Here is a 16,025-nt window from a genome sequence, read left to right as displayed (position 1 = left end):
AATGTCTGGGTATTGCTTCTGGTTATTACTCTGGTTATTTTTTTTTGTTAGCATGTTACAAATCTTGCCATGACAGAGTCCTTCCCTTCAAGGCAGTAGGTTCCCTTCTGGTACGTGATGTTTCCAGAAATTTCATTCTAAGGTCTGAACAGAGACCATAAGACTGACTGGTGCCCTATCCTGCTGTGGCTGAGTTGGTATCCAAGATGCAAGACAGAGTCCTCCCCACTCTTCCCTCTCTGAGTCTCAAGGAAAAGGAAGGGGTCTCTTTTGGAGCCATGAACTGTGCAGCCTGGAGTTAATGGAGGGGTGATACTAGCAGTCCCTTAGCATTCCTGGCTTGTGTCTCAGTAGGACATGACCCCTCTCTCCCTCAGACCACTGCCTGTGGGCCCGGAGCATTTTAGCTCATGCTGGGAAGGCTTAGGGGAACTGAAGTTTCAAACACTGGGTTTGGTGATTCCTGTCTGTGTAGGGCTTCTTTAAATTCTTCTCCTTGGACAAGCATCACCTGAGTTTGGCCTGGTTTTGCTTTCCACTATAACAAGGGCAGCACTGAGCTCAATGCCTCACAATTGCTAGCTCTCCTCCCCAGTGCACAGCAGTGCTCAAAACACCAGGCTGCCTCTCTGAACCCATGCTTCTATGGAGGGATGGGGGAGGGGTGGAGTCTGAGATTCAAGACTGTTTTCCAGTGCCTCTTTTAGTGGTACGAAGGTAAAACCAGATAGCGTGAGTGCTCACCTGATTTTTGGTTCTTATGAAGTTTGTGTGTGTGTGTGTGTGTGTGTGTGTGTGTAGATAGTTGTTAACTTGGTGTTCTCACTGGGGGGACGATCAGGGGACTCTTCTATTTTGCATTTTGCTGTACTCTCTCCCTAGTCAGGCTATTTTAGTAATTGTCCTCTGAAACTGCAATGCAAAGTTCACCAATTATCTCCATGTTCTGAAACTAATGGCCATTTTTCAGGCTTTCTCTTTGTGGAGCTCTCAATATCATTTAATCATTTTTTTTCTTTTAATAAAAAAAATTCTTCATTTGGATATCAGAAGCACATACCTTGCTGGTTTTTATTTTACCTCAATGGCTGTTTCTTATCTATCTCTAGCTTGCTCTTCTTATTCTACCTGTAAATTTGGCATGCCTTTAGGCTCAAATATCATTTATCTGTGTACACATACTTATTAACTAATCTCGCCATGTACAAGCTGGTTACTTTATAAGTAAAATCTCTATTCCTACCCTACCTATCAGACCATGACTCATATATCCAAATACTAACTCAGCATCTCATCTATGATGTCTGGTAGGTATCTCAGAATTAACATATTCAAAACAATAGTCTTGACAGGTGGGGATACTCACCACCACACTAATGAGGAAAAGCTTCAAAACAGGAGTCTTGAATTCTTCCTTTCAAACTTTGCTTTCCCCAAGTGTCCTTTTCTTAACAAATGGCACTATGATTCATTCAGTTAAGAAGAAAAAAATAGTAGTAGGTGTCCTTGAATTTTCTTTCTGTTACCCTCAATATTCATCCATCAATTAGACTGGTCATGTTTCTCTTAGAAATATAAATCAAACAAGACTGCAGAGGGTCTGGGGACATGACACAGCAGAAAAAAATAAAAAGTTTATGGCAAAAGTTAAAACAGAAATCTCTCATTATTTTCAAGAGTTGGAGTGAGGAGGATAATAATGTTAACTCTCAGGGGTTGGGAAGACCTGGAATTAAACTGGAATGAAGAGTAGAGGGTTCTTGTTGCTATTGAGACAATCTTCTCTTTCTGCCTGGAAGTGTTTCATATTTTTTCTCTGCATGTAATATTCTTAATTTTATTATAACATAACTAGGTGTGAAACTTACAGTTTGAGATTTTTTGTAATCTTTTTAATTCTCTGAAATTTCTCTCCATATTTTTTCTATTATATCCCCCTCTTTGTTTATATTTTTCTCTATAATATTCTCAGTATCAATATTTTGGCAGTTTTATTTCATATATCTTAGTATTTCTTTGATATATATCTTTGCCTTTTTTGTAGTCACCAAGGTGAATTTCTTCACTTTTTCTGTGAACTCAGTAATTCATCTGTAAGCTATGCATGCCATTTTCCAATTTAGGCCATTTATCATTGCTTTAAAAAATCTCAGCTATTATATTTCCTACTAATATCGTCCATGGGGTTCATTTATTGATAACTTATTTTTTTTTCTCATTTGCAAATATCTTTCCCTTTGTTTTTAGGCATATTGACATACAAGATACTAAATAAACATTTTAAAAGATATGAATAAGTAAATGATTAAGTCAATCAAATGACGACTGTGTCACAGGTGGCCTAGTGCTCACTTTATGAATTTATCAGAAACTGCCTGTCATTGATGACATAAATGAAATGTCTGATTAAGCAATGAAATGAATTAGATACTAACATAATTTCATTCTATTCTTAGGATTTGTTTCCATAAAAAACTTAACCTAAGTAAACAAAATTGCCCTATTACCTTATTAAAGTCCATTTATCTTTCATTTTTGGTATCAGAACAATGATGGTGTTTGCTTGAGTTCAATAAAACTTTTGTCTGAAAACATGTATGACTGAATCAAATTGTTCATTTATATTGCTTCAAACATATACATTATTTTAACAGATTTCTTTTGTTTAGTAGGACTGTTTATGTCAGAGAATGATCATTGCTATTATCATTGTTAGCTTGTTTACAATATTTTCCTTGATGAAAATATTCATTGTTTTTATTTATATAGGTTTTCATAATATTGTGTGATATGTGTAATAAAGGGGAAGTATAATTGGTTACTCAAATGACTGGATAATTTTAGGGAATTTCTTTAGTCTAAAAATATCTTCAAAATTATTAAAGATTATTTTAAAATTGACATAGACTTGAAATAAATTTGGGAGTTAATATATGTGTCTATAAATCAATAAAGTATATATGATTTTACAAAACTTGATTTGCTCATTTGATTTGTAATTCAACAGATATTAACTATAGATATGTACTTGACACTAGAGAAGCCAAGATAACACCATTATTTTGAAAAAACTAAATTTATTTACTTTTCTAGGACATCTTTTTCAATTCATTTGAGGGAATAGTTTTATGATGAAATGAAATCACTCATTAGTGTGAGATTGAGAAAGCTAGCTCCTTTTCAGTGGATATTTTGAAAGGAAAATTTGAAAATTAGTTCAGCAAAATAGGTTGCAGTTAGTTGCCAGAAATCTTTCCAAATAATGTTGAGTAGATTGTCAAAAAAAAAAAAAAAAGTCTGGCCTTAGGTAAGGAGACTTTGCTTGAAAGGATGTTTGCAACAAGGGGAGGGGGACAATTGCAATAAGGAAAATATGCCAAGAATAAGATCAGCAAGTGTCTCAAAGGTTAAGCAGCAAAGTGTTTTTTTGTTTGTTTGTTTGTTTGTTTTGTTTTGTTTTAGGGAACAGTAAGCAAGACTAAAAAGAATTGGATGTAAGAAAGTCGGACAAATGAAGGTGGTATGATTAGGGATAAGAGCTCAGAGAACGATGTACTTGGTAAAACAGAGTCAGCCTGTTATTAAGAGAGGCTGTAAATGAAGAGTTGAGGCTACTGAGACTGCATATGGGTTAGAGTTTGGGGCTTGCGGGGAAGCACTAAAGCTTAACTAAAGTTTGGTTAATTCACGGTAGCAAATATTTTATCTAATTTGGTCAATGGCCCAAACAGCTAATCATTTATGAAGCAAAGAATGGCATTTTAGAGGTCTATGTCTGTCCTTGTCATAGGTACAAAAGGGAAGTATTCTGCATCTCATCTAAGTCATATGGGGAAGTGTTCCTTGCATTAAGTTGTTTCTGGAACACAAAGGTGTGGGGTAATTTCTTTAACTTCTGCTTTTTTTCCAGGATGACAAGTGTATTACTCCATTCTCACATTGCTATAAAGAGATACATGAAACTGGATAGTTTATAAAGGAATGAGGTTTAACTGGTTCACGGTTCTGCAGGATGTGCAGGAAACAGTGGTTTCTGCTTCTTGGGAGGCTTAAGGAACTTCCAATCATGGTGGTAGGCAAAGGGGAAGCAAGGCGTCTCACATGGTGTGAGCAGAAGCAAGAGAGAGTGAATAACAGTGGTGAAAGTGTGCATCCTTGCTGTGTTTCAGCTTTCAAAGGAACGCTTACAGTTTTTCTTCATTCAGTATATTAGCTGTGAGTCTGTCATATATGATTTTGATTATGTTTGAAATATGTTTCTTGTATACTCATTTTTATGGTTTTTATCATGAACAATGTTGAATTTTATCAAATACATTTTTAAGCATCTATTGAAATGATTATATGGTTTTTTATCCTTTGATCTGTTGGTATGATATAGCACACTGATTGATTTGCACATCTTGAACCATTCTTTTATCCCAGAGATAAAATCCTACTGGGGATCCATGATGAATGATCCTTTTAATGTATTGTTGAATTTAGTTCACTAGTACTTTGTTGAGGATTTTTACATTAATATTCATTAGTGATATTGGCTTATAGTTTTCTTTTTGTCAGATGTGCCTTTGGTTTTAGAGTCAAGGTAATACTGGCCTCATAGAATGAGTTTGGAAGTATTCCCTCCTCCTTTATTTTTTGTAATACTTTGGGTAGTATTGGTATGAGTTCTTTAAATGTTTGGTAGACTTGAGCAGTGAAACCATCAGGTCCCAGGCTTTTCTTTACTGTGAGACTTTTTATTACAGCTTTGTTTGATCTTGTCATTTGTTATTGATTTGTTCCTGTTTTGAATCATCTTCTTGATTCAATCTTGATACATTGTATATTTCTAGGAATTTGTCCATTTATTCTAGATTTTTCCAATTTATTGCCATATAGTTGCTCATAGTAGCCACTAATGATCTTTTGAATATCTGTGGTATCAGTTGTACAATCTCCTTTTTTGTGTCTGATGTTATTTATTTGGATGTTTTCTATTTATTATTTCTTTTCTTCGACTAATTTTGCTCTTGCTTTTCTAATGTTTAAGATGTATCATTAGGTTGTTTATTTGAAGCTCTTCTTCTTTTTTTATGGAGTCAATTCTGGCTATAAACTTCCCTCTTAGTACTGCTTTAACTGTATTCCACAGGTTTTCATACATTGTGTTTCCGTTGTCATTTGTTTCAGGAAAATTTCCAATTTCCTTCTCAATTTCTTCACTAACCCACTCATCATTCTGGAACTTATTGTTTAATTTCCACATGTTTGTATAGTTTTCAGAATTCTTGTTATTGATTTCTAGTTTTATTCAGTATTGGTCGGAGAAGATATTAGATATTATTTCAACTTTTTTGACTGTTTTAAACTGTTCTGTGACCTACCATGTGATTTATCCTTGATAATGATCCATGCACTGCAGAAAATAATGTATATGCTGCAACTATTGGATTAAATGTTTTGTAAATATCTGTTGCCTTCATTTTGTCTAAAGTGCAGATTAAGTTTGAAGTTTCTTTGTTGAGTTTCTGTCTGGAAGATCTGTTCAGAGCTGAAAGTGGGATGTTGAAATCTCCAGCTGTTATTGTATTGGAGTGTAACTCTATATTGTTAAAATTGTTATACCCTCTTGCTGAATTGACCACTTCATTGTTATATAGTAACCTTTTTTTTCCTTCTTTTGTAGTTTTTGCCTTGAAATCTATTTTATCTGAAATAAGTATAGGTACTCTTATTCTTTTTTGGTTTCTATTGTCAGGAATAGCTTTATACCTTTATTTTTAGTCAATGATTGTCTTTATAGATGAATTGCATTTCTTGTAGGCAGCAGATCCATGGCTCTTCTCCCACTACTGCCCCATGTTTTGCCACTCTGTGCCTTTTGATTGGAGAGTTTAGTCCATTTAGATGCAATGGAATTATTGATAACTAAGGACTTACTCTTTCCAGTTTATTACTTATTTTCTGGTTGTTTTGTGATCTTATCCTCCTTCTTTTTTTCCTTCCTGTCTTCCTTTTATTGAAGATTCTGTCTGGTGATATAATTTAGTTTTTGGCTTTTTATTTTTTGTGTATCTCTTGTATGTTTTTTAGTTTGAGGTTACCATGAGGCTTGCAAGTACTACTTTATAACACATTATCTTAAACTGATAACTTAACACTGTTTGCATAAACCAACTAACAAGCAAAAAGAAATGAAATAAAAACTCTACATCTGAACTGTGTCTTGGCTTTTTAACTTTTTGTTATTTCCCTTTATATCTTATTGTACTATGTCTTGAGAAGTTTGCAGTTATTATTCTTGATTGTTCCACGGTTTAGTCTTTCCACTTAACAGTAGTTTACACACCACAGTTACAGTGTCACAATATTCTGTTTTTCTGTGTAATTGCTATTACCAGTGAGTTTTTTATCTTTGGTTATTACTTATTGCCCATTAATGTTCTTTTCTTTCTTACTAAAGTACTTGCTTTAGCATCTATTCTAGGACAGACCTGGTGTTACGGAAATACTTCTGCTATTGTTTGTCTGGGAAAGTCTATATCTCCTTTAAGTTTAAAAAAGTCTGTATCTCCTTTAAGTTAAAAGTCTGTATCTTTAAATGTCTATATATCCTTTAAAAGATATAGACTTTAAATGTCTATATCTCCTTGAAAAGATATAGACTTTAAAAGTCTATATCTCCTTTAAGTTTAAGGATATTTTCACTGGATATACTATTCTGGGTTAAAAGATTTTTTTTTTCTTTAGCAGTTTAAATATGTTTAAACATTCTCTCTTGGTCTATAAGGTTTCCAATGAAAAATCTGCTGCCAGATGTATTGGAACTCCATTGCTTGTTATTTGCTTACTTTCTCTTGCTGATTTTAGCATCGTTTCTTTATCTTTGATCTTTGGGAGTTTGATTATTAATGGCCTGGAGATAGTCTTCTTTGTGGTAAATCTCCTTGGTGTTGTATAACCTTCTTGTGCTTGGATATTGCTATCCTTCCCTAGGTTTGTGAAGTTTTCGGATATTATCCTTTTAAATAATCTTTCTACTCCTATCTCTTTCTTTGTTTCCTTTTTAAGACCAATTAACTCTTAGATTTGCCTTTTTGAAGCTATTTTCTAGGTTTGGTAGTCATGCTTCATTCTTTTTAATTCTACTTTTGTCTCCTCAGACCACATATTTTTCAATAGCGTGGCTTTAAGCTTATTAATTCTTTCTTCTGTTTGATCAATTCTGCTATCAAAAGACTCTGATGTGTTCTTCAGTATGCCAATTGCATTTTTCAGGTCTAAAATTTCTGCTTGTTTTTTTATTTCAATCTCTTTATTAAATTTATCTGATAGAATTCTGAATGCTTTCTCTGTGATATCTTGAATTTCTTTGCATTTCCTCAACAAAGCTATTTTGAATTCTCTGTCTGAAAGGTGACATATCTCTTTTTTTCCAAGATTGTTTTCTTGTGCCTGATTTAGTTTATTTGGTGAGGTCATGCTTTCCTGGATTGTCCTAATACTTGTAGATGATTGTCTGTGTCTAGGCATTGAAGTGTTAGGTATTTATTATAGTCTTTGCAGCCTGCATTTGTTTGTACCTGTCCTTCTTGGGAAAGATTTTCAGATATTTAAAAGTTCTTGGATGTTGTGATCTAAGCTGTGTCTGCTTTAGGGTGGACCTCAAGTACAGTAATGTTGTGGTTCTTAGAGACTCATAAAGATACTGCCTTGATGGTTTTGGACAAGATCTGAAAGAATTCTCCAGATCACCATACAGAGACTCTTGACCTCTTCTCTTCTTTTTCTTTAAAAAAAAATGGAGTCTCTCCTCTCTCTCTCTCTCTCTCTCTCTCTCTCTCTCTCTCTCTCTCTCTGTGTGTGTGTGTGTGTGTGGTGTGTGTGTGTGTGTGTGTGTGTGTGTGTGTGTGCTGAACCACGTGAAGTGGGGTGGAGTGATAGAAGCACCCCTCAGCTGACCTCCTGGACTATGCTGGGTCAGACCTGAAGCTGGAACAGCACTTATTCTTGCCCAACACTAGCTGTAACCCCTGGCTATTGCGTTTTCTTCTCTCAAGACCCTGGGGCTTTACAATCAACAGGTGACAAAGCCAGCTAGCCTGTGTCCTTCCATTCAGGGCACTGTGCTATCCCAGTCCCCAGACAGGTCCACTGGAAGCCAAGGACTAGAGTCAAAAACCAAAGAAGTCTTTCTGCTGTTCTGGTGTACTGTGGCTGAGCTGAAACCACAAAACACAGTCCTTCCTATTCTTTCCTCCCCATTCCAAAGAAAGTTGAGCCTAACCTCATTGCCACTGTCATTACAGACCCATGGTGAGTACTGCCAGACTACTGCCGATGTTACCTTAAGGTCCATGGGCTCTTTAGTCAGCTTGCGGTGAATCTTGCCACTCCTGAGATTCACCCTTCAGGGTAGTGGACTCCCCTCTGGCCAAGAACAGGTCCAGAAATGCTGTGCAAGAGCCCAGTTTTGGAATCAGCAACCCCAAGAGAACATTTGGTTCTCTATCCCACTGTGGCTGAGCTGGTACCTAGGTGCAAGACAAAGTCCCCTTTATTTTTTCCTACGCTTTTCTCAAGCTGAAGGAGTTTTGCCCCCATAGCCACCACAGTTTGGAATGTGCTGAGTCTCACTTGAAGCCAGCAAGCCATGAGCCTCACCCAAGTTTCTCGATGTACAACATGGGTATTGCTACTGGTTATTCAATGCCCATGAGGTCTTCAATTAGTAGGTAATGAAGGCTACTAGTACTGAGTTCTTCCTTTCAAGACAATCGATTCTTTTCTGGTGCAAGGTGTCTAGAAATGTTGTCTTGGGGCTAGAGCCTGGAACAGGTGCCTGATAACTCTGACAGATGTCCTCCTCTGCTGTGACTGAGCTGCTATCCAAGATGCAAGACAGAGTCCTTTCTACTCTTCCCTCTTCTCTCCTCGAGTGGAAATAAGAGGTGTCTTTTGAAGCTTAATTGCCTCCGCTTGTGTCTCAGTAGGTCATGTGGCCCAGCAGTCTACTAACTCTGGGCCCAGTTCATCACTAGGACTCACCTAAATGTTGTGCTGCTTGTGGCCCAGATTGCCTTTCCAGCTTATTTGGAGCCCCAGAACACTTTAGTCCACAGTGGCAAGGCTTGTGGTAACTCAAGTTTCGACAGCTGGGATCAGACATATCCCTCTGGCTCAGGCTATTTAAAGGCTGTCTCCACGGCCAGAAGTCAACTGAGTTTGGTGTGGTTTTGCTTTCTGCTATAACAGGATACCACTGAGTTGAATGCCTTACAATTACTGTGGTCTCCCATCCCCAGCACTCAGAAATGCTCTTGACAACATGCTGCTGCTGCTGAGGGTAGAGGAGGAGTGATGTTGGTGATTCAAAACCATTCCTTCTACCTTTTCAGTGATACAAAGTTAAAGCAAGGCATTGAGTGCTCATCTGATGTTTGATTCTTGTGAAGGTGCTTTTGTTTGTTTGTTTTGATAGTTGTTAAATTGATGTCTTTATGGAGGAGATGATTGGTCAAGCCTTCTATTCTGCCATCTTCTTCTGCCTCCCAAAGGTAAGAATTTTTTAATAATAGGGAAATGATTCATTCATCTGTTTGTAGTCACTAAAACAATATTTGTGAAAAGTTTCTCTAAAAAGAAGGATTTATGTTACACTATAAATTGAGATAAAGTCAATTTACATAGAATTGTATTTCTTGTTAACATTAAAATTTTAACTATATTATCTCAATTATAAAAGTACATTAAAACATGCATTATTAATCTGTAAAATAAATAGTACATTGAATGCCAAGCTAGTTAGTGTTCACGTATTGTGTTATACACATTGGGGTACTGAACAAAGTAGCTAGTATCTACTTATTTTCTGGTGGAGTTGTAAGACATATTTTACAAAAAAAGGGGAGAGGGAACATTGGATCAAATAAAATGATAACAAGTGGTGTTTGAATAGTCAAATTATAATTTGTTTCAAAAGAATGGCTTATCTGATATATATTGACATTTATATCTGTGCATTTTTGTGAGCGAGCAAAAGTGCTTTTGGTGTTTTAGAGTCATAGTATTGTCATGTCATTATAGATCCTCCATATTTGGCCAAATGAACTTTATATAATTATGCGAAGAGTTTTTTGTTGTTGTTCTTATTCTATTTATATGCCCCCAATTTTTAAATTTAAAAGTCACACTATTATTAAATTTTATGAATTTTTAAATTATGTAGTACAAAACTCCTTTTTTTATATTTCACAATCTCCTTTTGTTGAAAATGTCCACCTCATAGTGATGAAATGTGAGTAGTGGAGAGGTATACTGAATAATTCGCTGATTAATAAACTTCATAGTATTTTGTTACTTTATTTCCAGAGAAGATAGATTTTACATTTGCATATATAATGTTCTTTTTCTACTAGGTTTTTTTTCCCCCTTATTTCTTCAGGATATGCTCAAGAAATAACCAAGTCTGTTAAGATATAGGTAAAAGGTGACTTTCAAAATGATACCAAATATATTATATCCTCTATCGTATTATATTCCGTTGCATGTATATAGTCTGATGGCAGAATCCTCAAAGAAATTCGGGGTTTTGGAATAAAAAAAAGAGAAGTACAGTAATTGAAAATGCATCGTTTCTTGGTCTATTGGTATAATATGTGTGAGAGATAAACAGCCAGACTCTTAAAAGGACTGCAGTAGAACTACTTTGCTCAGGCAACAACTAGATTTCAATAAGAGTGACAAAGTGAATAAAACCTTTAGAAAACAATGCTGAATGCATTTTGATAATGATTTATTGTGAATGCCAGATGACACAGTGAAATGTTTCCAGAAGACGGGAAAAGTGAAAGATGTGGTTACACAGTGTAATGCATTAAAATTAAATTTTAAGTGATGAGAGTAACCTGAACTGCTTATGTTGACTGACATAGGAATAAATAATGTGATAAAATTATGAAAGTCTTCTAGCAGGAAGTGGTGGTGAGACTTTGAGTCTTAGAGTGGAATTGGGGAAGCTATTTCCAGAATCATGCAGAGCTTTTGGTCTCTCGTGCGTTTATCTCTATCAGCTAAGATCTCTAGGAAATAGTGGGCAGAGAGTGGGGAACCTTTACCCAGAGTTCAGTTACTGTCTTCTCATCTGCAGATGAAAGCACACCAAATTGGGGTCTTAATACCAAGCACATGAATTTCCTTTGATTTCTGTTGAAGCAGGTCTCTAGGTTTTCAAGGAAGAATATTGTTAAACGGTTTTATTTAATGTGTTTGAATTCTAAAAATGAAAAAAGTGCAAATTATTGAAAAATGGCAAAATATTTTAATTCTAAAAAGTATTTTTGTTATCCTGAAATATACCTGTGACACTAGGCAGCATAGAATATAAAGTAGAAGTGAAAGGGTATCTTAATTTCAATTTATGAATGTTCTGTTGCCAGAGCAGCAAAGTTACTTCTGCCTTTTTCATCAGTAAGATTAACTATTTTATGGACCCCAAATATATATTACAATGCAGTGCAGAAAGTTTAATCATAACTTTCTTTTCAGACCTTAATGTGAATTGTCTCTGAGTCTCTGAAGGAATTACTCCAGAAATCTTTTGTTGTTGTTGTTGTTGTTTTACATAAAGTTATTAAATATATAAAACTGAAATATCTCAGTTGGACAACAGTGCATAAAGAAAGTCCTTTATCTAAGCTGCTGATTTTGATGTGTAGTCCTCACAGTAAATACACTACAGAACAGATATTAAGAGGACCTCTTTGATGGATAAATAATGCTTATAAAAAGAATACTAAATTTGGATCCCATGCTATATTTAACCCAAAGACACTGGCTAATATTTTCTGAGCTCAATATATACCAGATACTGTGCCAAGTACTTTCATACCTCTCCTAATGTGTAAAACAACCTTAAGTGGTAGATAATTTTATCCTATGGTTTTAACCACTGCTCCTATTATATCATCTGCCTTCGTGACTTTGTAATAAACATAAAACTCCTCTGGGCCTCAGTTAAATAAAAACTAAAGTGCTTATATACACACCTCTTATCAACAAGCTGAGAAAAAAGTAGTGGGTTTTTTCTCATTAAATTTGCAAATAAATGTAGTTAATGATGTATGTGTAATAGAAAAGACAAAATTGAAGAACTTTGGAGGTATTTTTGTTGAGATGTCCCTATTTGCTTGTGCCATTCATATTATTCAGTACTTGTGCTTTTTTTACCCAGTGTCCTTTGAGGCATTTTAGGATGTTGTTTGTAAATATTTTTAAAAATTTAAAAAGGCTTTGTAATTAAACAAATTAGCACAAAAGAGGTCAGTCAGCAGTCCTTCATTTGCGTTTTAATATTTTGTAACTTTTACAGGATATAAGACGTGGAACTGAACATTTATTTGGCTGATCCTCATCATGAACCGTGCTTTTAGCAGGAAGAAAGGTAAGTGTGGTCATTTTTTAAAACTTGGTAGTCAAGCCAATATTACTATGAACATAAGCAGAGATGTTAAGAAATCAGGGTTTTTTTTTTCATTGTTGTAAAACCAACTGGCCCAGAAATGAAGATAGATTAGAGCAACACAAATCTCCAAATGTTGCTAATTAGTTTTCTTTAGTTATCACCCTAGTGAAAGATCACAGTTGTTTATTACACTGAGTTCACGATACATATGTGGTAATATGTTGCCTGGCAATTTGAAGCTTTTTGTGAAATTGCAAAAAATAAAATGATTTGAAATTTCATCCTATCTTTATCTTATGTAGCCATATCATACTAAATTCCCCGGGCTGGCATAAGATTATGATAACATACATTCATTCATAATTGTGTGTGTGCATGTGCACAGGCTTCATGTATTATTGAATAATATGAGAGGATTGGTAGTAGGTAAACTGAAAGCAGTGAGGCCAAAATAAGTTTGTTATTAATTTTTAGGTAAGGATTTAAATAAGTATGAATGCAATATTTATAATGATCACTATAGGACTGAAATAAATGGCTAGTTAGATATTATTTTTTAATGGGCAGAATAACATGGCATTTGACAAACTATTTCATGATGCTCTTATAAAGAAAGATAGAAAAATAAGTATAACTTTGTCTAGTTCAGTGAAGTGTAAATAATGTATCCTTTTAATTCTCAAAGGAGTTCTTTAATAGATGGCATGGGGCTCTCTCCTGTTTTACATATTATTAATGAATTGATAGATAAAACTTAAATAATGTTAATCAAATTCATAATTATTGAAAGCAAGAAGGTAATGATACATGAATGATATAGTAGGATTACAGATGTGCGAAGAAAAAATGACAAGTTAGGTCACATTTCACACTATAAACTTACTAAGATACTGCAGATTGTCAAACAAGGGTCCAGAAAATCTCACGCTTTTATCATGATTCAAATACTGCTGTCATTTGGAAGATGCCTCTTGAGTGCTGTGTGTGTAAAAATGGCTGAAGAATAAAGTCAACAGTGTGATTATCAAAGGCTCTGTGTCACTTTCTAATGTATGGATAATGAATTGTCCAGAACCATAACTCGAGTTCTGTTCAGTATCAGGCAGTCAGGCACTGTGTGTTCTCTTTTTGAAAGGTTACAGTGTTAACTGACACGTAGTAACATTCCCAGATGAGAAAGATAGAGATGACTTCAGGACTTTGAGCCATGCAACAGGAAGCATGACTGAGAACCTTTTTGTGGTAATGAGAGCTGTCGTTCAGTGTTTGAAGGACCATCATTTAGCCATGGGGCTGAGTTTAGTAAAGGACAAATAGGTGTAAATGATAATGTCACTGATTTAATATAGGAAGAAAGAATTCCAAGAAAGTCACTAAAAAGTTTAATTGAATTACTCAAATTACTAGCTTGTTTTTTTTTTCTGTTTGTCTTGACACCCCTGTTTTTTTTGTTGTTGTTGTTGTTTGTTTGTTTGTTTTTTTACTGGATTGGAGGTTTCAGTGGGATGGGAGAATCACAGGGAATCAGGTGTTCAGAGGAATGTATTGAGTAGAGGTGAGGAACTAGGATGTTGAAAAGTAAAAAAAGGAGAGAAGGAGAGGAAGCAAGAGGAAGAAAAAAAGGGAGAGAGAACAGGAATATTGCTTCATTCTAAAAATGGGTATTAATAATGGCTGATCAATATTTTGTGTATTTAAAATGGAGAACTCCAATTTAAAATGGAGAGATCCAAGATGGCTGATCACTAACAGCTCAGGATTGTAGCTCCCAGTGAAAGCTCAGAGAACGAGAGGACACCACACTTTCAGATGAATTTTCGTCACTCACGGACCAGCAGATTTCTAGGGGAGGAGCCCCACGGGTCGCCAGCATGACTCTAGTGGCTGATGCAGCAGTTTTGCCAACGCCTTGGCGCCGCAGCTCTTCATGCAGAGTAAACGGGACTGGTTCCCTTACTGACCGGTGTTTGGAGCTCCTGGAAGGCAGAGCCACTTGTTGCGGACTCAAGAAGGAAGCCAGACCAGATTCCCAGGCAGAAGAGCACAATCAGTCTTATCGCTGCTATTTTGGCTGGCGCAGTGGGTTGCTTGAATCCCAGCACTGGGAATCAATAAATTGGACGTTGACTCAGAAACCTAATTAGAAAGGCAGTAATTGTAAAGATGACAGAAGGATAAATTTATAATAAAGGGAAAAAACCAGCCTAAGAAGGCCACGCATACCCAAAATCAGAACCCCCTCTTCCTCTACAGGGGATTGCAGTTCCTCATCAGCAACGGAACAAGCCCTGATAGAAAAGGCCTGTGTTCCATTATCTGAAGTAGGCTTCAGGAGGTGGATGTTAAGAAACTTCTGGGAATTAAAAGAACTTGTTCTAACCCAATGTAAAGAAACTAAGAACTTTGAAAAAAGGTTTGATGAAATGCTGAAAAGAATAGACAATATAGAGAGTAATATAAATGAACTAACAGAGTTGAAAAATACAACACGAGAACTTAGTGAAATATGCACAAGTTTAAATAGCAGAATGGATCAAGCAGAAGAAAGGATATCAGAGGTCGAAGACCAACTTAATGAAACAAAATGACAAGAGAAGAATAGAGAAAAAAGGATGAAAAGGAATGAGCAAAGTCTCCAAGAAATATGGGACTATGTGAAAAGACCCAATCTACGTTTGATTGGTGTACCTGAATGTGATGGAGAGAATGAATCCAGGCTGGAAAATACTTTTCAGGATATTATCCAGGAAAATTTTCCCAATCTAGCAAAGCAGGACACTATTCAACCCCAGGTAATACAGAGAACACCACAAAGATATTCCTCAAGAAGAGCAACCCCAAGGCACATAATCGTTAGATTCACCAGGATTGAAATGAAGGAGAAAATACTAAGCCAGAGAGAAAGGCCAGGTTACCCATAAACGGAAGCCTATTAGACTTACAGCAGATCTCTCAGCAGAAACCCTGCAAGCCAGAAGAGATTGGGGGCCAATATTCAACATACTTAAAGAACAGAGCTTTCAGCCTAGAATTTCATATCCTGCCAAACTAAGCTTCACAATTGAAGGAAAAATAAAATCTTTTATGAACAAGCAAGTACTCAGAGATTTTATTACCACCAGTCCTGCTTTACAAGAACTTCTGAAAGAAGCATTATACATAGAAAGGAACAACCAGTATGAGCCTTTCTAAAAATATACCAAAAAGTAAAGAGCATCAACATAAAGAAGAATTTACATCAACGAATGGATAAAATAGCCAGTTAACATCAAATGGCAGTAACCCTAAATTTAAATCGATTAAATCCCCCAATCAAAAGATACAGCCAAAACCTAATGGTATATCCAAAGATACACAAAGACTCAAAACAAAGGGTTGGAGAAAAATTTACCAACCAAATGGAGAGCAAAAATAAATAAATAAACAAAAAGCAGGAGTTGCAATCCTCACATTTGATAAAATAGATTTCAAAGCAACAAAGATACAGTGGTAAAAGGATCAATGCAGCAGTAAGGGATCTTAATACCCAGATACATAAGACCCATAACGAGATTTAGACTCAATGAGACAGAAAATTAAT

General features: G+C 35.6%; 1 protein-coding gene across 50 annotated transcripts in view; it reads left to right on the top strand.

The window, feature by feature from the left end:
* Window positions 1-16,025, top strand: part of GULP1 (GULP PTB domain containing engulfment adaptor 1) — a 320,614-nt gene that overhangs the window by 188,400 nt on the left and 116,189 nt on the right. For 39 of the 50 annotated variants that reach the window (XM_078327170.1, XM_078327149.1, XM_078327134.1 and 36 more), the window contains one exon: window positions 12,353-12,424. In XM_078327170.1, the coding sequence (XP_078183296.1) occupies window positions 12,397-12,424 (28 nt within the window). In that variant the 5' untranslated portion in view covers window positions 12,353-12,396. Of the gene's footprint in view, window positions 1-9,463; window positions 9,540-12,352; window positions 12,425-16,025 lie in introns of all 50 variants that reach the window. The other 11 variants (XM_078327176.1, XM_078327175.1, XM_078327150.1 and 8 more) reach the window with 1 other exon arrangement.

Source organism: Callithrix jacchus, chromosome 6 (assembly GCF_049354715.1).
Source record: "Callithrix jacchus isolate 240 chromosome 6, calJac240_pri, whole genome shotgun sequence".
In the NCBI taxonomy this organism is placed as follows: Eukaryota; Metazoa; Chordata; class Mammalia; order Primates; family Cebidae; genus Callithrix; species Callithrix jacchus.
This window is presented reverse-complemented; position numbering and strand designations above follow the sequence as displayed.